At 40.4% G+C, this 23,376-nt stretch overlaps 1 protein-coding gene across 4 annotated transcripts in view; it reads left to right on the top strand.

Annotated features, from left to right (window-relative positions):
- LOC148013610 (zinc transporter) overlaps nt 1–23,376 on the top strand; it is a 178,896-nt gene that overhangs the window by 76,949 nt on the left and 78,571 nt on the right. For 3 of the 4 annotated variants that reach the window (XM_087668389.1, XM_087668388.1, XM_087668392.1), the window contains exons 4-6: nt 16,400–16,484; nt 16,567–16,645; nt 16,789–16,925. In XM_087668389.1, coding sequence (XP_087524515.1) covers nt 16,400–16,484; nt 16,567–16,645; nt 16,789–16,925 — 301 coding nt within the window. The remainder of the gene's footprint in view (nt 1–16,399; nt 16,485–16,566; nt 16,646–16,788; nt 16,926–23,376) is intronic. The other variant, XM_087668390.1, reaches the window with a different exon arrangement.

Here is a 23,376-nt window from a genome sequence, read left to right as displayed (position 1 = left end):
GAACCCCAAACTGTGCCGCAACAATTTGTTCCTCCCCTCACGAGTCGCACCTCTTGGTTTGCACGGATTTGCTAATATAGATTCCCTTTAGGTGGGCCTTCTTGGTGAGTTGTGTCCTGTTGGCTAGGTTTAGGTGTCTAATGATGCTCCTCAAGGTTATGTGGTTGAACACCATGCTCGCTAGGAAGCTTGTTTGATTTTTACACTTTCGGCCTTTGATAATGTCACATAGATCTTTCAACGCAAGGGTAAAGGATTCTACTCTAAACCTCAACCTCAATCATATCGTATGTCTGCAATTGTAGTGATTGGTAAAGGTGCCTCGGATTCTACTTTGAGGTTTAGTGCTTGTGGCAAGATGTTGCCCTCTTGAAATGCATTCTGTGCTTAACAACATCAGTTCCCTCTCCATGCTTCGATTGTTGGATTGCAAAGGGCAGATCTTGTGGATGTGATTCTTAGTGAAATGGAGAGATTTCGTGCCGCTAAATCTACGGATGTAAAAGGAAAAGTGGGTAGTTCTTTGTCTTAGCAACCCATTTGGTCCTCTCCATGTTATCTTTATCTCATTTGGTAAAGGACAGCTGGTTGGTTTTCCTCTTTCTTTTGGCCAACATTTTGTTGGCCTTTGAGCTAAAAATTTGATACATCTTGATTAGCTTTTAAACAGCCCCAGAAAATAGTTACCAAAAGTTTCATTAGATGGGGAGTGTTCTAGAGAGTTTTTGTGTCCCACATGCAAAATCATAAATTGGGAGGATCTTTCGGTGTCTATAAATAGATAGGCTTTCCAACATTTAGCTCCATCCTTTTGTGGGTTTCTTGCGCTCACTTGTAGTTTTCAGCCATCAACTTTCCACTTTGTGGCTGTCTAGCCTTCGCGACAGTTGCCATCTCTCCATCAGCCCTCCTAGCACTTGGCAATTGTCCTCCAGCTGGTGCCCTGTTGCTTGTCAACTTTCTTTGTTACGTTGGTGTCCTCTTGCTATTGCCACTCCCTCAACAATGTGTTCTTGCTTGCGTTTGCTGCCTCCAACACCTGGCATTAGGTTTCTTACTCTTGCGACTCCCTCCATAGCTGTGTTTTTCAGTGTGGGTTGCTACATGTATCATTTCACATCATCTTTGCTATGGCTTTGTGCTCCACAAGCTCTAGTATTCAGCGTTTTCATCTCCTCCACACTCAGACATCTCCGACTAGTGGTTATTGCACTCTTGATCTGTCTTTGGTGGATGACACACTTCGGCACTTATTGCTTTGCCCTTGAGCATTTTGTACACTCTTACATTCATTTAGTGCATCTATTCATTCACTCTAGTGTTCTCTTCTCTCTCTATCTATGTGTATATTTTTTGCATTTTGAGTTTTGTGTCTTGCATTTAGGGTTTGGATTTTGCACATCATTATTAGAGTCTTTGTGCTTCAGTCGTAGTCGTATATTGTGTGTTCCCTCAATGCTAATCCTAGCCTATCTTCATAGGCCAATCATTAGTTCATGACACTTTTATGACTCTCAAAGTGGAACAAGACAACCTCTATAATGCATTGGACATTTGGAATCTTTTCGGTCAAGCTTTTGGCCTTCTATTAGTGTTGCCAAATTCTCTCTCTTTAGCTGTGCTAAATTGGATTTGTAGTTCTTACAATGGCAAGGTATGGAGGAAGCACATGGCTGTAATTTGGGGATGTATAAAACTATTCTAAAACAGTGTGTAGTTTACAAGTAGGGTGTGGTCAAAAGGGGAACATAACTTGCTAGTCTTTAGCCCGTTGGGCATCTTGGAGGTGAGGAAATTCATTGACAATAGTGGTTGGGCTCCAAGAGGCTTCCTCTAGGGGCAGGCCTTACCATTTGATGAGGTATTCCTTGATGGATCGAGGTCTTTCACATAGTCCACTAAGGTGCCAGTATAGGGGTTTAGCTGGCTAATAGAAAACACTATGAATCTTGGTGGTAGGGGGAAACTTTAATTGATAAGCCAAGTCACCAACTCTTTTGAGGATCTGGTAGGGGCCATAGAAATTGTAGACCAGCTTGTTACTACTATCTTCTTTGAGAGTGGAGTAATGAGACTCAAGCACTTTCAAGAGATGACCAACTCTCCCTCTTGGAATTCCAAATGTCTTATTTTCTCATAAGCATAGATCTTCATGTGGGTTTGTGCCTTTTGAAGATTCACCAAATTTAGCTGAGATCTGCTCAAAATGGTTGAGAAATGTTGAGATCTCTTGAGAATGGGTTGGAGAAGGTGAGAGAAGGCCAAGAGGAGAGAGATCTGAATTTCTTTGCGAGAAAATCCGAAATTTTGCATGTTGCCTGCTCCAGCCTACATTTAATGTAGTCACCTATTGCCAGATACCTTTAAAATGTTGTCACGTGATCAACAATGTTGTTGCCAGCCCTTGGAAGGTTACTCCTTGCTGTCCCTTGCCTGCTAAGGCCCCAAATGCCTGTCTTCTACAACAAATTGCTGTTCTTTGATTGGAAAAGGGAAAAGCAGCTCTCTCTCTCTCTCTCTCTCTCTCTCTCTCTCTCTCTCTTCCACCCAAGAAGTAAACTAATTGAATGGTTGAGAATCAGCTCCCAAAAACGTTTTCTTAGTTTGCATGGGCATTTTGCTAAGTGGCAGTCTTCTAAACCCATTTTTCAGCATCATCTAGCCATTTAATTAATTTTCAGAATTAAATAATCTTGAAAATTAATTTCAGCCCTTTTGACCCTTTTCTAAATTAAATGTGCCCATCCCTAGTTAAATTGGCTAGGCCGTTTACAACTTGGAGTGGTCCCCAATCTCTGTTGACCCTTAGACTAGTATTAATTGATTAATTTATGCTAGTTCCTAGTGTCACTACCAACACTTATTGGCCAAATAATTGTTCTAGGGTCAAAATTGAAACCAACCAATCCCCAAAGCCTAGTTGGCATAACTAATCATAACTTTTGCCTTTGGTAGCCACTACATCCTTGAGATCCTTAGCCCGCTCGATCACTAATGATCGACTGTGGCATACCATAATACTTAAAGATGTGTTGCAAAAACAATTGTGCCATATGATCAACCTTTATTTTCTTTATCATGCTTTATCTTCTAACATACAATGCATGTCTTAACAAACTATTCTACATCATGCCACAAAGCTCGCCAATAAAAGAAATGCTCCATTGCCTTGACAGTGCATATGGAGAAGCGTGACTTTCAATGATAACTTTGGATCTTAATTGCTTTGTGACACAATTGTCCATGCATCATCGGAAATCCATCTCTTAGTACAAAGTGCTCATGCCTTGGGCCATTGCAAAGCTGATTAGAGTCTGAATCAGCAACAGGTTGCTCTTTCATGGCATCCAACTCAATGTGTTGAACCATGCTGAGGGCTGAAATTTGTTGCTTATGTGATTGCATCCACCACAACATTCTTTTTACCATCAATATATACAATTTGAAAATGAAACATAGAGAGAAAAATTTACCCATTTCATATTCTTCTTTGACAACTTTGTCTGCTTCAGAAAGTACCTAAAAGTTTGATAGTTTGTTTGCATTGTCCCCCAACAAATAGTGTTTCCTTGTAGACAGTGCATGAATTACCACCAAGAGCTCTTTCTCATAGACTTGCAAATTCTTTTTTGCACTGTGGAGAATTCGGCTCTTATAAGCTATAACTCGGCCATTGTTCATAAGAACAGCCCCAATGCTGTTACCACATCCATCGCACTAAATTGGGAATGACTTCCTTAGATCGGGTAATACAAGTACAACATCTGAAGTCAGCTTTAAGTTCAACTTTTCAAATGCTGAAATTTCCATCGTTATCCATCTAAATGGCACATCCTTCTTTTGCAAAGCATGCAATGGAGATGCAATTTCGCAAACCTGCGTATATACTTTCTATAGTAAGAACATAAACCCAAGAAGTTGCGGATCTCATGCACATTTCTCAAAGGTGGCTATGATCGTATTGCCTCAATCTTTGTTGGCTCCATGTGAATACCATTAGCAGATACAATATATTCCAAAAAGTGGATTTCATGTAAAAGGAATTCACTTTTCTTGTCATTGATAACCAGCCTATGCTTATGCAATTCATTGAACACAATGTCCAAGTGTCTTCTATGCTTTGTCTCATTCTTTTAGGACAATCATGTCATTAAATAAAGTGTTCACAAATTCTCTATGTGGCTTGAGGATGCAATTCATTATCCGATTAAAAGTGGTAGGAGCATTTGTAAGTCCAAAAGGCATACAAGAAACTCATGCAATCCAAAAGATATCCTAATAGTTGTCTTAGACACATCTTCTAATCTAATGTGCATTGATGATATCCACTTTTCAAATCTACATGACTGAATATGGCTATCCGTGCAATCTATCCATAACATCATCGATCCGAGGAATCAAAAAGTGATTCTTTATCGTGATCTTGTTCAGAGCACGATAATCAATGCACATATGCCACGAACCATCCTTTTTTTGCACCAAGAGTAGTTGAGAATAAAAAGGAGATGAGCTAGGCTGAATCAATCCTTTTTCTAATAGCTCATTCGTCTAATTAATAATCTGCTCCTCTTGGGTTGCACTGACTCTATAGTGTGGCTTATTAGGTGGGCTACTTCCAAGGATAAGATCTATGCCATGATCTTTGGCCTTTCAGGTGGTAGCTGCCCTGGAAGTGATTGAGAGAAACAATCAGCATACATTTTTAGAAATGATATCCGATCATTCTCTAACTTAGACATGTTTCCCACATTCTCACTATTATCTTTATCCTTAGTAAAACCCAAGTAGATTGAAAGATGATTTTCATTACTTTAGAAATGGCAGCTGTAGATACAACAAGGACAGATTCATCTTTCAACTTTACATCAAGTGTGAGTGTCTTTCCCTTATGATGAATAGTGATATTTTTTGCACGAGAATCAATCACTACATGCATATAGTGACACCATGGCATACCAAGAAATACATCATAACCCTCAAGTGGAGAAATGAAGAACTCTTCGCTGTCCACATATCCTTGTATGTCTAATCGAATCTTTTCAATGAGCAGTGTGATGGGCTCTACATGGCCTTTACATGCCGTTCCAATATCCCCCATGGGTCCCATCTCATTCTCTTTAATGCCTAGACCAGCTACCATGTCTATAGAGATGAAGTTGGCTCGTGCACCATTATCAGAGAAAATCAGTGCATGTTGATTCCTAAATTTGTCCCATGCTCTGCACAACTCAATAGCATCATCATTGGGTTGATTACTAATAGCATTGGGCACCAATCCCACCGATGTTTTGGGACTTCTTTCCTTTAGAATCTTCCCGATTTTCTGATTTTTCAGCTTGTTGCCTATTGGGACAATCCCTTGCAATGTGACCCTCCTCTTCAAAAATAGAACATTTATTGCCAATATTTTCAAGCCCTTTCCTTGCTGCTTTGGCCTCTTTTCAGCCCGATTTTATAGATCTGCCCCTTCTTTGAGCCTTAAACAACTTTTTATTCAGCTTCTCCCCACTCTCTAGGAAGTTGGAGTTTTTCTCACGTAGCAAAGCATCAACTGTAGCAATAGTCTCTACGAACTGAGACATGGTAGACACGGTGGATTTAATGCAAAAATCCCTGATTCCTTGGGGCAGCCCATAAGTATATTTTTTTACTTGCTCATGATGGAGTATGGGGTGATAAGAAGTAATAGGCATCAATGCATGCCAAAACTTCTTAGTATATTATTCCAAATTCTTAGATTTCTTAGCATCTAGCTTATTCCAAGTTGTCATGATGTCCACTTGAAAGGTCCTTGTCAACTAATTCGATGGAAACATTTTCTTGAATTGTACCCACGTTGACGGTGCTCTACCTTGCATCAAAAGAGTGGATCAACACTGCAATGCATTTCCTTTTAAGAAAGTGGTTGCCTTTTGAATCTTCGAGGGCTCGGTGAAGTTTCTTCTTGAATAGGCTGCATTAAACAGTTCAATGAAAGTCAAACTTGTCAGCCTATCTTGTGCACCACTAAAGGACTCAAACTTCATTGCTTTTCTACCCTCATCATAGTCTTTTGTTGCCCCTTTGGGTGGCAAGTTGTCATATACTAGTTGCTGCATAAAGGGTGTACTCGCTGAATTTACATCAAAACCAATATCAAACGGAGGATTTGCATGACCAAGCATTCATTGCTTTAGGCCCATTAAACATTTGGGTGTGTAGATGCAATACCAAACATGCTACTTTATGCCTCGCATCAAACCAATGCTGCCACACATAGGGTTTTGCACACTTCCAACTATACTCGAATACATTGGTTGCTGTATATCATAGGGATTTGTGCCATACATTTCCATATGCGGTCTGTGTTCAACCATAGTACAAGAAATCGTGCTTCCACCAAATTATCCTAGGTGTCCTATCATAGCATGTAAGCGTGGTTGTCCGAACTCCATTGGATTGACACTTCCATGATGGGCTTGCATTTGCATTTCCCTCCGTAGGTTCCAATTGTTTAGTTTCATTAGCATCTTTGAGAGCTTTAAATGAAGGTTTTGGCATTACCTTTGGTGCACCTTGCTGTTTGGAAGGTGTAGAAGATAAATTCTTCTTCTTGCCTTTGTTATCCTTCTTCGAAGCATTTAAAAATGGGGTAAACTAAGGATCCTTTGCCAATTCAACAAAGAGATTTGCTGCTCTCCTCATTCGATTCTTGAACTGGTCATTAGATTCCTCTTCACTTTATTGATCATCAGGCTCATTATGCCTTGAAGATCCTAGATCTTGACCGACAGCAACATTTTCAGCTTGCTGTCCATGGTTTGAGGCTTGTCCAAGGTCAATCATTGTATTTCCTTCATCCCCATGTGAATGTTCATACTAAGAGGCATCATCACTCCTTGATTGCTTCTCACTGTATAAAGACATATTGCTGTAATTTCTTAGCTCAGAGCAAAAATCAGCACTAGTACAAAGCTTTGGCTTGCAATCAAGTGCCTCGGACCCACTACACTTAGGAATTGAGTGGTATTCTAAAAATGGAACCATGAAACCATGCTTCCCTCTTGGAAAGGGCGGTAACTCCGTAATTAAGCACTCAACTACAGTAATTAGCAAATGAATATAACTTGAAATGCACAAATTACCTTAATAATCTTGGACACTAGGCATCTTGTTGGCCCCAAAACTAGAGCCCCTTTTGGTGTTTCTTTAACTTGATTGCTAATGGAACGAGTACAAGCTGACATTTCGACTCTCATTTGTTGTTCCAAAAGCCTCTTTGCTGTAGGAACAATCAGCAATCAGTTTGGGCCAATTGCCCCTTGATTTTTCACCAAGGGTTTGCACAGATGGAACCTCAAATTGGCCAAATGCTGCCCCAAATTACAATGAAAAGGCTGGAATATGAGTTTCTTGACAATTACATAAATTTCAGATGCTGAATTCAGTATATACAATGGTTTTACCAATTGGCACGGCTCTCAAGGTGGTTGTCAAGTCCTAATTTTTGCATAAATTTAGGGTTTGCAGCAAAGATCTCTTTGATGTATATAAAATTTGGTTGAGATTTGCTCAAAATGGCTGAGAAATGTTGAGATTACTTGAGAATAGGTTGGAGAAGGTGGAAGAAGGTCAAGATGAGAGGGAGATTTGAATTTCTTTGTGAGAAAACCCTAAACTCTACTTATTGCTTGCTCCAATTTGCATTTAATGCAGTCACCTACTGGCAGACACCTCCAAAATGTTGTCACTTGATCATCAATGCTGTTGTTAACCCCTAGAAGATGATGTCAGAAGTGGAGCAGCGGTGGAAGCATAAACATGTGCTGAAATAAACTGCTGAAACACAAGACAAAAAGAGAAAAGAAAAGAAAACGATACAGATGAGAACTCAGATGTATGCACGGGAAATGGAATCCATATATCTGAACACGAGACAGTCGCATACAACAGTGAGTCACTGGCTGCGTGGGCACTGGCACTGGCTCCTCTCTCCACAGAGTCTGCAGATGGTGAAATGAAGTGACTAACTGCGGAGGAGCCACTGAGTATAAATAGGCTGAAAAAGTGGGGAGCAATAATGCTGGTCGGACAGCATTAAAGCTGGCCGACTGGTGCATAAAATGCTCCACTGGCATAAAATGCCACACCAGAAAAAAACCTAAAATACCTAATAAAAATGCCCAGCCCAGATCAAGCTCAGACTCGCACATGAGCTGACAAATACTCTGCTAACACCCTCTCTCAGATCATGAGTGATCTGATACAATACAATAGTACAATGAAAAGGGATTAGAAACTATACAACATAGAACCACCAAGTAGAACCATGGATACCCAAGCAGTGGGTGATCAAGCCACCACCAAGGTGCCTCGGAGAGAACCTGATGTCGATGTCGATCGTACCAAACACCTGAAAATAGAGAAGAGCATAGCATGTCTCTGTGTCCATCACCAATGTCTCGCAGTAGCATACAAGACCAGCCTGTCAAAAATGCCTCTGAACATAGGTGACCATGGAGTTCCTGCCTTTGGCCAGACCGCCAAAGTGTCCCCTCATGTGAGCTCCAGACGAAAGCCTCCCGCTCTCTGTCAGATAACCAGCTCAACATGAACCTGGATGTCAATCCCAGCTCCAGGATTTGATTCCGCTAGACCGAAATCGATGCGTCAGGGACGTCCCTCTCTGGAACCTGTGCACCTGTATAAAAGTATAGATGAGGCGCGGCTGCCCCATCTGAACACCCGCTCACACTCCCTCTTTGGCACAAGAGAGTCGTGAGGGATGACCTCACCACCACCACTAGAAAGCAGCCGAGGAAGGGGCCACCAAGCCCTTCCCGCGATCCAAAGAAGAGGATCCCTTCCACGCCTTGGACTTCACCTTGGCCGGAGGATCAGAGTCGGAATCTGATGAAGGAGAGGACTCATCGGTAGAGCCAGCATCCTGCTTCGTCTTCTGCTCCTTCTTCCTGGAAGCCACTAACTTCTTGCAGTCCTTCCGCAAATGTCCCTTCTTGCCACAGTGGTAACACTGGGCCTTCGACTTCTTCTTCCTATCACCCCTCTTTGAAGCTACATAAGCCTCACCTCCATAATGTGCTGGAAGCCGCCCCTGTAATCTCAAGGATGTCTCATGCAACTTAGCATCAGGGGAAGTGCACGGAGGAGCCATATGGAGAGGATAAGAAGAGAAGTAGAGAAGAGATGGAATTTAGAGAGGAAACACAGCCAAAACACAAGCACAGACTACAGGAAAAGAGAGTTCACATGCAATATAACCCAAAATCTGATCAATAGAAGACAAAATCTGCTGCAAAAAGTCAAAAAATCAGTCAAAAACTGCCAAAAACAGAGAAAACGGCCTGAAGGAACAGCCACCGAGCCACGAGAGATGCTGAATCAGCAAAACACAGGCTGTAAACTGGAGAAAACAGGTAGTAAACTGTCGCTAGCCGCTGCAGATGAAAAACGCAGGCAGCAGAGGGTGCGGAGGCAGCAGGCGATGGCAAAACTGCAAAAAACGCAGGCTGAAAACAGCCCCAAAACAGGTCGTCTGGCTGTGACAGCAATCGTCTGATCAGCAGGGGTACAGAACAGTCCTGAAATCAGCAAGAAAACACAGCAGAAACACAAATCCTGAAAACTGATACCATGTCAGAAGTGGAGCAGCGGTGGAAGCATAAACATGTGCTGAAATAAACTGCTGAAACACAAGACAAAAAGAGAAAAGAAAAGAAAACGATACAGATGAGGACTCAGATGTATGCACGGGAAATGGAATCCATATATCTGAACACGAGACAGTCGCATACAACAGTGAGTCACTGGCTGCGTGGGCACTGGCACTGGCTCCTCTCTCCACAGAGTCTGCAGATGGTGAAATGAAGTGACTAACTGCGGAGGAGCCACTGAGTATAAATAGGCTGAAAAAGTGGGGAGCAATAATGCTGGTCGGACAGCATTAAAGCTGGCCGACTGGTGCATAAAATGCTCCACTGGCATAAAATGCCACACCAGAAAAAAACCTAAAATACCTAATAAAAATGCCCAGCCCAGATTAAGCTCAGACTCACACATGAGCTGACAAATACTCTGCTAACAGATGACTCCTTGCTGTCTCTTGCTTGGTAAGGCCCCAAGATCGTTGTCTTTTGTAGCAAATTACTATTTTCTCATTAGAAAATGGAGGAGCTCTCTCTCTCTCTCCCCCAAGTTGTAAACTAATTGAATGGTTGAGAATTAGCTCCCAAAAACGTTTTCTCAGTCTGCATGGGCATTTTTGCCAAGTAGTAATATTCAAAACCCATTTTTAAGCATTATCTAGCCATTTAATCAAATTTCAAAATTAAATAATGTTAAAAATTAATTTAAGCCCTTTTGATCCTTCCCCAAATAAGTGTGCCTATCCATAATTAAATTTTCTAGGCCATTTGCAATTTGGAGTGGTTCCCAATCTTTGTTGACCCTTAGATGCGCATTAATTAATTGATTTATGCTAGTTCTTAGTGTCACTACCAACACTTATAGGCCAAATAACTATCCTAGGGTCAAAATTGACACCAAGTGACCCTAGAAGCGCACAAGTGGCATAACTGATCACAACTCTCGTCTTTGACACCCATTGCACCTTGGAGATCCTTGGCCTGTTACCATGAAACAACTACCATGTGCATCACATGTGCTAAATAACCTTGTATATTGATTAATAACTTAATCAAATGTTATTAGCAAGCTTAAAGCATCTCAAAATTTGTTGTCCCTGTGACATTAGGTACCAATAAATGCCATTTCTCTAGTGTCACCAATTGACACTTATGGCCAAATGAATGACCTAGGCCATTACCAAGTACATGTGCAATATAACTTATAGCAACTTTTGCCTTTGACATCCTATGATTTAGCTCGTTCTTTTACTCTAACCCCAATTATTCCTCAAATGTGCAACATTTACTTAACCATGTGATTACAAATAAATCCACATGTTAAGTGATGTTTTAGAAATACATGTTCTTATGACCATAGTAGTAGGGGAATGTCGCTCCACCCCATTGAGAACGTGGGAATGCGTTCCACACTTAAAAAATTCGAATGGAACAGGGGAATGTTTCGGGGGAACGCCCATTAGGGGAGAACGGTGGGGGGAACGTGGGGGGAACATGATCTACTGCCGTTCCCCTTTGGGGAACATGGGGAAAGTGGTGCCTTGCAATAGGGAGTGTTTTGAGAGTTGTGTCCACACTGTCCAAAGTTGCATGTAGAGTCAGGACTATCGGGAGTAGGTTGTAGGCGCCATGCACATAATTTCTCACGATAGTGATTGATCATTGACCTCTTTAACATTTAGGTTAGCATGGTTAATGTTAGATGTGTCCACTCAACACCATTGATTTTGTCTAGGCGCAATTTCTCCAGTAATCAGTTCCTAGGACCAGCAGGCTGCAGTTCAATCACTCACTCACACACTCTCTCTCTTTTTTTTTTTTTTCCGTAAATCACTCTCTCTCTCTCTCTCTCTCTCTCTCTTGTGCCCTTTCAAAGGATTGCAGGCTGCTGTTTTTTACTGTTTACAGTTCTGTCTCTCTTGACTCTCACGCAGTGGGCTGCTGTTTTTTATTATTTACTGTTCTTACTATTTATCAGTCTCTCTCTCTCTAGACACTCGCATTGTTAGAAGTCCACCTCTCTAAAACAACTCTCAACCTTTGAACTAATTACAGCTCTCTCTCTCCCCCTCTCTCGAAACAGGTTGAGAGCCTCACTCTCTTTTTGTGCCCTTTCAAAGGATTGCAGGCTGCTGTTTTTTACTGTTTACAGTTCTCTCTCTCTTGACTCTCACGCAGTGGGCTGCTGTTTTTTTATTATTTACTGTTCTTACTATTTATCAGTCTTTCTCTCTAGACACTCACATTGTTAGCAGTTCACCTCTCTAAAACAACTCTCAACCTTTGAACTAATTACAGCTCTCTCTCTCCCCCTCTCTCGAAACAGGTTGAGAGCCTCAATTTTTACTAGCTACTGCTCTCTCTAAAGGCTAAACAACTCTCTGTTTCTATAGTGCACTGAAGCGGAAGCGGAAACAAAAGATACAATAGAGAGTCTATTTGTCTCCCTACTACTACAGAGCCCCTACAGAGGTGGAGCTAGAGTTTGAAAAAAATGACGATATAAGTCCTAACGGGCTCTACATGGCCTTTACATGCCATTCCAATATCTCCCATGGGCCCCATCTCATTCTCTCCGATGTCTAGATGGGTGGCCATGTCAACAGAGATGAAGTTGGCTCGTGCACCATTATCAAAGAAAATCAATGCATGTTGATCCCTAAATTTGTACCATGCTCTTCATAACTCAGTAGCATCATTATTGAACTAATCACTAACAACATCAGACACCAATCCAATTGATGTTTTGGGCTTCTTTCCTTTAGAATCTCCTTGATTTTTTGATTTTCCAGCTTGCTGCCTATTGGGACAATCCCTTGTAATGTGACCTTCCTATTCACAAATAAAACATTTATTTGCAGCCATCAATTCCCTACGTTGGGCAAATGTTTTCGAGCTCTTTCTTTGCTGTTTTGGTCACTTTTCAGCTTGTTTTGAAGATCTACCCCTTGTCTCAGCCTTAAACAACTTTTTATTTGGCTTCTCCCCACTCTGTAAAAAGCCCGAATCCTTTCCACGTAGCAAAGCATCAGCTGTAGCAGCAATCTCTATGAGCTGAGGCATACTAGACATGGTGGATTTAATGCAAAAATCCTTGATTTCTTTGGGCAGTCCACAAACATATTTTTCCACTTGCTCATGAAGGGGTATGGGGCAATAAAAAGTCATAGGCAGCAATGCATCCCAAAACTTTTTATTATATTGCTTCAAATTCTTACGTTCCTTAGCATCCACTTTATTTCAAGTTGTCATGATGTCCATCTTAAAGGTACTTGTCAACCAATTCGATGCAAACATTTGCTTGAATCGTACACACGTTGATGGTGCTCTACCTTGCATCAAAGGAGTGAACCACCATTGTAATGCATTCCCTTTCAAGAAAGTGGCTGCCTTTCCAATCTTCAAGGACTCCATAAAGTTCCCCTTTGAATAGGGTGCATTAAATTGCTGAATGAAAGTCAAAGATTTCAATCTATCTTGTATACCACTGAAGGACTCAAACTTCACCGCTTGTCCACCCTCATCAGTCTTTTGATGTCCCTTTGGGTCTCAAGTTGTCATATACTGGCTGCTGCAAAAAGGGTGCATTTGTTGAATTTACATCAAAATCAATGCTAAACGGAGCATTTGGATGACCAACATTCTTTCCTTGAGCCCCATAAGCATTTGAGGGTGTTGATGCCATACCAAACATATGTGTCAAGCCAATGCTGCCATATATAGGGGTTTGTATATTTTAAGCCATACCCGAATACGTTGGGCCTTGCACCCCATGGAATGATTGTTGTATACCGTAGGGTTTTGTGCCATACATTCGTGTGTGTGGTTCTTGTCCAACCATAGTATGAAATATCGTGCTTCCACCAAAATATCCTAGCTGCCCCTTCATAGCATGCATGCCCCACTGTCCAAAATTCATTGGATTGGCACTTTCATGATGGCCTTGCATTGGCATTCCTTGCCTTGTAGGTACCAACAATTTTGTTTTATTAGCATCTTTAGGAGCTTCAAATGAAGGGTTTGGCATTATCTTCGGTGCATCTTGTTGTCTCAAAGGTGTAAATAACATCTTCTTCTTCTTGCCTTTGCTGTCCTTCTTTGGAGCATTCAAAAATCGGGTAAATTGAGGATCCTTTGCCAATTAAGCAAAGAGATTTGCTGCTGTCCTCATCCGATTTTTGAACTGTTCATAAAATTCCTCTTCACTTTGCTGGTCATTAGCCTCCTTATGCCTTGAAGGTCGTGCATCTTGCCCAACAACATTTTCAGCTTGTTGTCCATGGTTTGAGCCTTGTCCAAGGTGCTACATTGCATTTCCTTCATTTCCATGTTAATGTTCATATTGAGTAGCATCATCACTACTTGAGTCCATCTCACTGTACGAAGACATATTGTTGTAATTTCTCACGTGAGGGTAAAATCAGCACTAGCACAAAGCTTTGGCTTGCAATCAAGTACCTCGGGCTCACCAAATCAAGGGATTGAGTGGTAATCCTGGCCATGGAACCATAAAACCAGCCTTCCTCCTTGGATAGAGTGGTGATTTTCCCAATCCCTTTCGGTATTCCAACTTTCCTTGCTGTCCAAAATGAATCTAATTTGCTTCTTGATTCGGGCAATCAATTGTCCTTCACCCACTTTCATGGAGATGGAAAATGCTCTGAATTTATTGATTTGTTGGTCCCTCCACTTGAATTTGACTAAAATCAGCTTTAGCCTTATTGAATGTAGGTCTTGGAGCTTCCAATTTTTGGCAAATTTCTCGAGGTTGCTGCTAAACCCTAATTTTTGCTACAGATTAGGGTTTATAATAGAGAAATTTGAAAATTCTATATCTTTGGTGATCTCAATGCTGTAATCTTTGGAGCAAGGCTGGGAGATGAGAGAGAATGTTGAGGAGAGAGAAAATTTAGACTTTCTTTGCGAAGAACTGAAGAAAATGTGTCATTTATTGCTACTGCATTGTCTCAACAGCTTGTAGATGCTGTCACTTGTTGATTGGTCTTCTCCTGCCCTTGGCTGTCCCAAAAAGATCTTCCAATGGGTGCAAATTAAACTAGTACATCTCATCCCTTTCTCTTGTAGACTGAATACTCTTAAATGCCTCTTTGTAGCCTCTAAAGACATTTTTCATTCTTACATGTGCATTTTTAAGAAGTGGCAGCCTTCCCAAATGGTTTTTCCAGCATTGTCCATTATTAAATATTTATTTTCGGTCTTCAAATACTGAGAATTAATCTAATAATTATTTCAGTGCCTTGAAAAATAATCATATTGGCGAATAATTGGCTAGGCAACTTCCTTTCCCCAGTGTCTCTATGTCATCTTTGACTATCAGATCGGTGTTAGATACCATTAAATGTCACTTCTCTAGTGTCACCAATTGACACTTATGGCCAAATGAATGACCTCGGCTAACAATTGGCAGCTGATACCACTAGGTATGTGTGCGGCATAATTTATAGCAACTTTTGTCTTTGACATCCCATGATTTGCTCCGGTTTGGGGCTCCTAAATTTGCTATTAACCCAGTTACACCTCACATGTGCAACATTTACCTAACCATGTGGTTAAAAATTAATCCACATGCTAAGTGAAGTTTCAAAAATACATGTCCTAATGACAGATGATCCCATCCAGAAGGGTAGGATGGGTCCATAGTGAACAATCCATCATATTACACATTATACACATGATTTGCCTCCTGTAGAAAATGGTTTCCAGGGTGTGTAGAAACTCTCAAGTACCAAGAGGTGACTCTGTAAGGCATGGACAATCCATCATATTGCACATCTATACACATGAGCCGCCTCTTGTAGAAAGTGGTATGTAGGGTGTCTAGGCACTCAAGTAGTAGGAGGTGAGTCTTTAGGGCAGTCACCTATCATTCTGAAACTCAAATATGCAGGATATGTTGCTAAACCAATAGGTGTACCTGAGAGCGTTGTTGATTTTAGGCAGAAAAGAGGATGATCCCATCAGATAGTCCACTTTATTGGATCCTCCCTTAGTTTTCCAGCATGTAAGCCCTCTTGAACATGGCTATCATGACATGCCATTGAAAATGATGATACCGTGTGTATTCACCAGTGCGATGAAATGCCTGCCATACTTTGTCTTCTCCCAATGTGACATGGTGATCTCTGCATATCCTCATCCTCTAGGCAACCTCTTGATACATGGCATCATGTGTGTCTTACAACATTGTTTGGGTGGTATGGTGCGTGCATTAAAGTCCCCTGTGAAGAATATGTCACTTGTATTAGCAAACTACAAAATATCCTCATACAAAGGTGTGTAAGGGGATTCCTTTACTGCATTTCCTGAGGGTGCATACTCAGAACCAGCTGGCAAAAAATAGCAGATTGCTATGTAGAATTCTCTGATCCTATCTCTATACATCCAGATCTGTAAGTATCGTGCCTCAGTGTCAGGAGTCATTTCTACTTATAATGGCTTATTTTGACATGTTTAAGAAAGTAGAATGCTTAAGATATGAGTAGTCCATTTGCTATGTAAACTGTTCAATTTCAGCTTATAAAGTCCTTTTTTACAACTGTTTCTATTGTTTTATTTTGGTTCTTATTAGAAACCTTTGTGGAAAGGTTAGAGATGCTTATAGCATGACATGTAAGTAAAGAACCAGAAAAAATCATATTGTAGGGAAAAAGCTTTCACAGTTACGAATTACAATCTGATACTGCCATACATAATACTTTTATGTATGTCTATGTGGTTTTTTATTTTTCACACAGAACAGTGATGGCAGAGTATGTAGGAGCCGTGTTAGGTGCACTGTCAACCCTTGCTTTTGGCAGGGCTGGAAGGAAGTGGAAAAAGGTGGTTGCAAAACATGATAATCTTGATTCAGTGAACTGCATGCAAAAGTATCCTCTTTAATCTGTTTGTCAGTGGCTTTCAGGTAATAGGTTTGTTGGCCATGGTTTCATCATACTTTCTATTCTCTCAAGGATGGGCTATGTCAACATATTCACCACTGTATATCCTTCACTTTTGCCTATGTTTTCAGCAACATAAGGCCACTGTTTTGAATCCTTTGCAGTTTTCTTGAGTTGACATGATGGCATTCATTTGGATATGAGTAACATGTTTGAAAAATGGCATTGGCCTTGACTCGAATCACCCTTCAATAAGAACACTTTTGCAGAATCTGTTTCACATGATGAGGGATCTATAGGGTTTTCCTCTATGTCCTTCTCATTTTCTGCTGGAATACTTGCTGCACTGCATAGAGTTATTGGCAGGCGTCTCTCGCTAAAGGTTTGTAACCTAAATATGTTAAGTTTTCTTGTTTTAGTCACATCTTCTACATCATTGATGAGTGCACTTGCATCCCATTGTTTTTGTTTGTTATTTTTGATTCCTCAACAAATTTCAACATCCAGGATAGTCATTCCATATGTTTCCATAGGGGAAATATGGATGAGTATGGAAGTATGTACAGAAATATGATTCTGACCTTGGGACCGAAACATGTGTGGCCCTAATTTCTATTTAAATAATTAACGAAAGTGTACTCAAAACAAATAATTTGTACCCAACTCCAATCATACAGGCTAAAACAAACTCTTGTTAAAATGTAACAATGAACTCTCAACAGTCAAGGCCACATAAGTAGACTCTTTTCGAGCAAGAACACTCAATGGTAAAGTCTGAAATGCCTAATTGAGACTAATCCCACCCTGTTGCCGCAGTTTGATCCATTTTAGGAGCCGTTATTTGAACGTTCGAGGAACCATTTTATGCCCGTTTCAGCCTGCCTTCCAGCCTGTTTCCATCAATCTTTTCCAGCCTGCTTCTAGGCCCTTCTATTCCTTTTCAGCCTCCACCTCCATCAGCCCATTTCAGCCTTCTCCACACTATAAAAACAGCTCCCACCACCCTCCATTCTCACTCACCAAACAGCAACTTGCAAGCTCTAGCCTCTCACTCTCCCTCTTCTGAGCAAGCAAGCTCTCACATCCTCCCCTCCACTTCCCTGTTCAAGCATCAACTTCCCACTCTCTCTCTCTCTCTCTCTCAACTTTCAAGCCCCACTCTCCCCCAAGCCTCTCCCTCTCACTCTCCTTCTCTTAAGTCTCTCTCTCACACACACACACACACACACACACACACACGCATGCATGTTTGGCCCTAGACATGATACTCAGGGGTCTTGCATCATTAAACTTGTGGGTGGTTTTTTCCGCAGCTTGAAGCATGGATTAATGCTTGGCACTTTATACTCACTGCTATGAGCATTGTGTAGTGTGTTTACAAGAAGTCACACTTGCCCTTATTTGAGTGTCACACCTTTATGTGTCTTTTCAAACCATAGGCCTTAGGGTTTAGTCTTTTTACATTATAAAAAGGAGGGCCTTTATATTATTTTGGAGGGTTAACGGCCCTTCTTTGCTGAGCATCTCTATGATGTGATGAAGAGTACTTCCCTCTCTTTCACCATACATTTGGTGTTGAAGAATGAGACTGGACCACATGGAGTTATGGGATTCCTCTCTTCTGTTTCCCTTCTTTCTACTTCACCTTGGGGCTTTCACTACATTCTACTTGTACTATGGCGACTAAGCAAGCTCTGGCTTACACTTGTGTTGCCTTCACTGCTTGTTATACAGTATTTAGTTTGCTATTTTTGCTCGGACAATGTGTGTACAGGCTTTTGTGCCAGGATTGCTTTAGCTAGATCATTACTTCATATTGCTGTGATGCTAATCTGACATATTGATTCATAAATTTACTGATTATTGCCGCCTTATGCTTGCTTTACTGCTGTTCGGTGTGGCTGGCTGTCCACTACCAAGTCATCATCTGAAGACTGGCTGCAGTTCATATGACTGCAACTGGTTCATACAAGTCTGTAGTTAAATGCTTTTCCTAATCATTTGATTCACGACATTGATTAACTATAAAGCGAAGTAATGGCACTTTTTGCTCTCGATATTGATGCGCATTACGGCTGACAGAACATGTTTGTAGCGTCTGATGAGGACTGCAGTACTGATGAACAGGTGTTTTTTATTCTACATTTGATTGACTAATCATTGGCTTAGTTGTGAGCACTTTATATTTCTATAAGCTGTGCTTGCAAACACAATGCTCTAGCTACTTGTTCATATGGGCACATGTTTCCATTTACCTTGAAAGCATAGACTATTTAAAACCTAAGGTCATGGCAGGCTGCATGATGCCTTTACAGCTGATATTCTAATGTTGCAGTCATATTTTTTCAATTATTTGGGAGCTATGGAATGTTAAACAGTACTTGCTGTGATATTTTACATCAATTTATGAAGATACTACTTGCAAGCCATGCTTGATTTGTGTTGTGTTTAAATTTTTATAACTTGCGGATAATGCCCTGCAATGCTAAGACTATTCTTAACCACATATATTTAAAGAACACCTGCTGCTGGAAGATACTTCAGTCTTATCTTACTTTACCCCTTTCCCCTTACTGCTAGGGACTTGCTTAAGTCCTAAGTGCATCCACATTTCAGTAGCTAAAGTTCTATTCTGCTTGTTGATGCTTATGAGTTATTGTAATGGAGAAAAACAAGATATACACCTTTTTTTAAGGGTAACATGGATAACAACTAGGGACTAGAATAGTTCAGAAACTTTATCAAATACCATCTAGAAATCCTATTCTAGATCTTTTGCTCCTTGTGTGCCACTATCTGCTTATGTACCAATATCTCATCTAGCTTCTCAACCTTGGGCTAAATTTCAGTAGATACATCCTTTGACACATTGCCATGAAAAGGCCTTAGTAAGCTCACATGAAAGGCATTATGTATCCGCCTGTGTGGAGACAATTTCAGCCTATCTTATGTACCACTAAAAAGTTCAAACTTCACACTTTCTCCACCCTCATCATAGTCCTTTTCCATAATAACCAGCACTATCAGATGCATTTACATGACCAGCACTAAATCCTTTGCTCGAACAGCCCCACGGGGTGTAGATACATTTCCATATGGCCATCTTTGTGCCCCAAGTATCATACTAATATTGCTATATATGGGGTTATGTATATTACCATCTATACTGTCCGGATTCATTGGTCCTTGCACACCATGCATTGGTTGCTACACATCCTAAGAAATTGTGCCATACATTTGCGTATGCGGTTTTTTACCCAACATAGTATGGAACCTAATGCCACCACCAAAGTACCCTGGTTGCTCTATCATTGCGTGAATGCTTTGTTGTCCAAAAAGCATTGGATTGGCATCTCCAAGTTGGCCTTGCATATACATCAATTGCCCCATTGGCATCATTTGTTTATACTCTCTATCCACATTTGGTACATCATGCTGTTGTATTGTCTCTTTCTTTGGTGCATCTTACTGTTTTAAAGCTCATGAAGACGATTTTCTCTTCTTGCCTTTGCTATTCTCCTTCAGGGGGTTCAAAAAGCGCATGAAGTAAGAATCATTTACCAATTGCATAAATGGTTTAGTTGCTGTCCTTAGTTGATGTTTACAATGGTTATCAAATTCCTCTTCCTCTTGTTGATCATTAGCTTCAAGAGATCTAAAAGGATTCACATTTTGGTTTAAACTAAGATTATCAACTTGTTATCTTTGCTATGTGCCTTGTTTAAGATCATGCATTTGCACTTCTTCCAACACTTTGTGAATTGTTTAGATTGAGAGGCATCTTCACTTCTTAATCCCATCTCAGTATCTGAAGACATTCTTGTTGTAAATGCTCAGTTGAACACAATTTCAGCAATAGAGCAAACTTTTGACCTCAAATCAGGTATCTGGAATCTATTAATTCAAAGGATTTGATGGTATCTTAGTGATGGAACCATGAAATAGAGGGGTGGTAATAACTTGATTATAACTTAATTATAGTAAGCAATAATTAATGAAATGCTGAAACACAAACATTTACTGATCAATTGGGGACATTGGACACCTTGTTGGCTCCGAAACTAATGCCCCTTTTGGTATTTCTTTATCTTTAATTGCAATTCAATTTGAATACAATGGGATTTTTTCAATCCCCTTCGTAATCCAAAATCCCCTTGTTGTTGTTGTCCTCAAATTCATTTGCCCCTTGATTTGCTCGGGCAATTGACATTCACCTACTCCTTGGGAGATGAAAATTGTCCCGAATTCGAATGTTGGCTAATCCCTTACTTGAATCTTGCTGAGCATTAATTCTTAGCCCTAAAAATTCAAGTCTTGAGGCTTCAATCTTTTAGCATACTTCTTGAGCCGAGGTTGCTGTCAAATCCTAATTTTTGCTATAAATTAGGGTTTACAATAGAGAAAAAATATAATATGTCGACTTTTGGGGATTACAATGTTGAGATCTTTGGAGAAAGACTGGGAAATTTCTGGAGAATGAGAGAGAATGATGAATAGAGAGAAAATTTAGACTTACATCATGGGAAAATGGAAGAAATCAGTTGCTGCCTTGTCTAGACAGCCATGAAAGCTATCTCCATTAATGGAAAACACTGAATATGATGTTCGTTTGGATGAAACAACCCTCAAACTATTGTTAGCTATTGTTGTAGTCTCTTCAGGACATGCCACTAGCTCCGAGAGGATCTATTGTTGGTTGAAAATGGCTTGTTAATTGATTTAGTAGATATGGCAGCCTTCTCTCTCTCCCTCTCTCTTAGCTTGCACGACTCTCTCTCTCTCTCTCTCTCTCTCTCTCTCTCCCCCCCCCCCCCCCCCCCCCGCACCACACCACCAAGTCTCGAATACATCTTTTCTATTTGTATGGGTAAGTTTTGCTAAGTAGCAGTCTTCCAAATTCAAGTTTTTAGCATTATCTACATTATTAAATTGATTTTTAGATTTAAAATTTTAAAAAGTTATATGAGAATTAAATTAAATTAAAAATTATTTTAGTGTCTAGAAAAGTAGTTTTACTAGCCAACAATTAAATTGGCTAGGCCAATTCATCTCCCAAGTGTTCTTGAGTCTTCTTTAGCCCCACAGGATTGACATTAAGTACCGTTAAATGCCAAATCCCTAGTGTCACGAATTGACACTTATGGCCAATAAAATGTCTTAGGCCAATTTCTAGCACTAGATACTACCTAATATTTGTGCAACATTACTTTAGAAAACTTTTGTCTTTGACCTCTACTGATTTTCTTAGGTCCTTCACTCATAAATATGAAATAATCTCAGTTGCACTTCACATGTGCCACACATACTTAAACATTTGATTAAAGATTGACCCGAATGTTAAGTAGAGTAAACAAAATTTCATGTCCTTGTGACAGCATGCACCGTTATGGAGCATAATCTCAATTTAATATCCTTAAGTAAGAACAATAAAAGAAGATGGTAAGAGCAATGGCCAATGTGGGTCCATGGGAAGGATGGGATTGGCGTCTTGTACAATGACATGCGGATCAAGAAGATTAATGAAGAGAAACAGAGGATCGATAGAGCCCTTAATCCTATGCGAGGCGAATGGACGAAGTACATGTGTTTCATTCTCATTGATGGATGGAGTGATTGAAGGAAATTGAGCATGATCAATATCATCGTCTCTTGTCCATTTGGCATGTACTTTTTACGGGTTATAGAAATCGGAAAGAGGGGGAGGAAAATGATGGAGGTGTTCATCTACTATCATATTAGACAAGCCATCTTTGAGGTATGTGTTGCCATTTCAAATTGGTTACTTACTTAAGCTTCCATATTTATCTTTACATTTCTTTTCTCTATCTCTAATTTTTTAATCTCCTCATCTCTCTACATCTTGCATTAGTACAGCAAGGTGTGTTATTGCTATGGTTGCACATTATGGTTGGAAAGTGTATTAGTTGAGCATAAAGGCAGTATTTTTGAATGGTAACCTTCATGAGGATGTCTATGTTTCATAGCCTTTAGGGATTGTGGTGAAAGGGAAAGAGCATTTGGTTTGCAAGCTGCGTAAGACTCTTTATGGTTTCAAACGCGCTCCTTGTGCATGGCACTAAAAAATTGATGCTTATTTGGCAAGCATTGGATTCAAAAATAGTCCAACTGCTCCCACTCTCTACATTAAGAATGAAAAGGGGAGGGTGGGGACTTCCTAGTCATCATTCTCTATGCAGATAATATGCTACTTTCTCGACCTATAGAGGATATAATTGTAGATCTTAAAGTTGATTTGAAATTTGCCTTTGCTATGTCAGATATGGGCTTCTTATACTATTATTTGGGAATTCAATTCATCCCAAATCAGCATGGTATCATCATGGCACAATAACAATATGTGGAGCTGCTCTTGCATAGGTTCACCATGTAAGGTTGTAAGCCTATTGATGGAGCTTGGGTTGGAGCTGTCCATGCATGATGGTAGCGAGATACTTGATGTTGCAATCGATAGGCAGGGTGTTGACTGTTATCTCCTGGTTGTGAGCTCTTGTTAGAGTCTGATGGAGATATGGGAGCTTTGGCATTCTACAATGCATTTCTTCTATTTTAGGCACATTGATTGTGCATTTCCATTCTTTGTGAGTTGGTTGACAGCTTTCCATCAAAATGTAGCATTTCTAGATGATTGTGAATTTGGAAGATGTCTTACCATGAGTTTCAAGATTTTGATGACTCAAACGAGGAGCTTTTGTCTCACCACTCTTTTGAGTGAAGACGTGATTATCAGGATTATCGATGGGAGGAGTCTCCTAGAACCCGTTCCTCTTCTGCTCATCTTTCATAGTGGGCCCCGTTTGAAGTGAAGGCTCCGT

The sequence above is a fragment of the Lygodium microphyllum genome, chromosome 26 (assembly GCF_053477565.2).
Source record: "Lygodium microphyllum isolate KBCC chromosome 26, Lygodium_microphyllum_v1.1.10, whole genome shotgun sequence".
Lineage (NCBI taxonomy): Eukaryota > Viridiplantae > Streptophyta > Polypodiopsida > Schizaeales > Lygodiaceae > Lygodium > Lygodium microphyllum.
The sequence above is the reverse complement of the archived record's forward strand: the minus strand, read 5'-3'. Positions and strand labels throughout refer to the sequence as shown.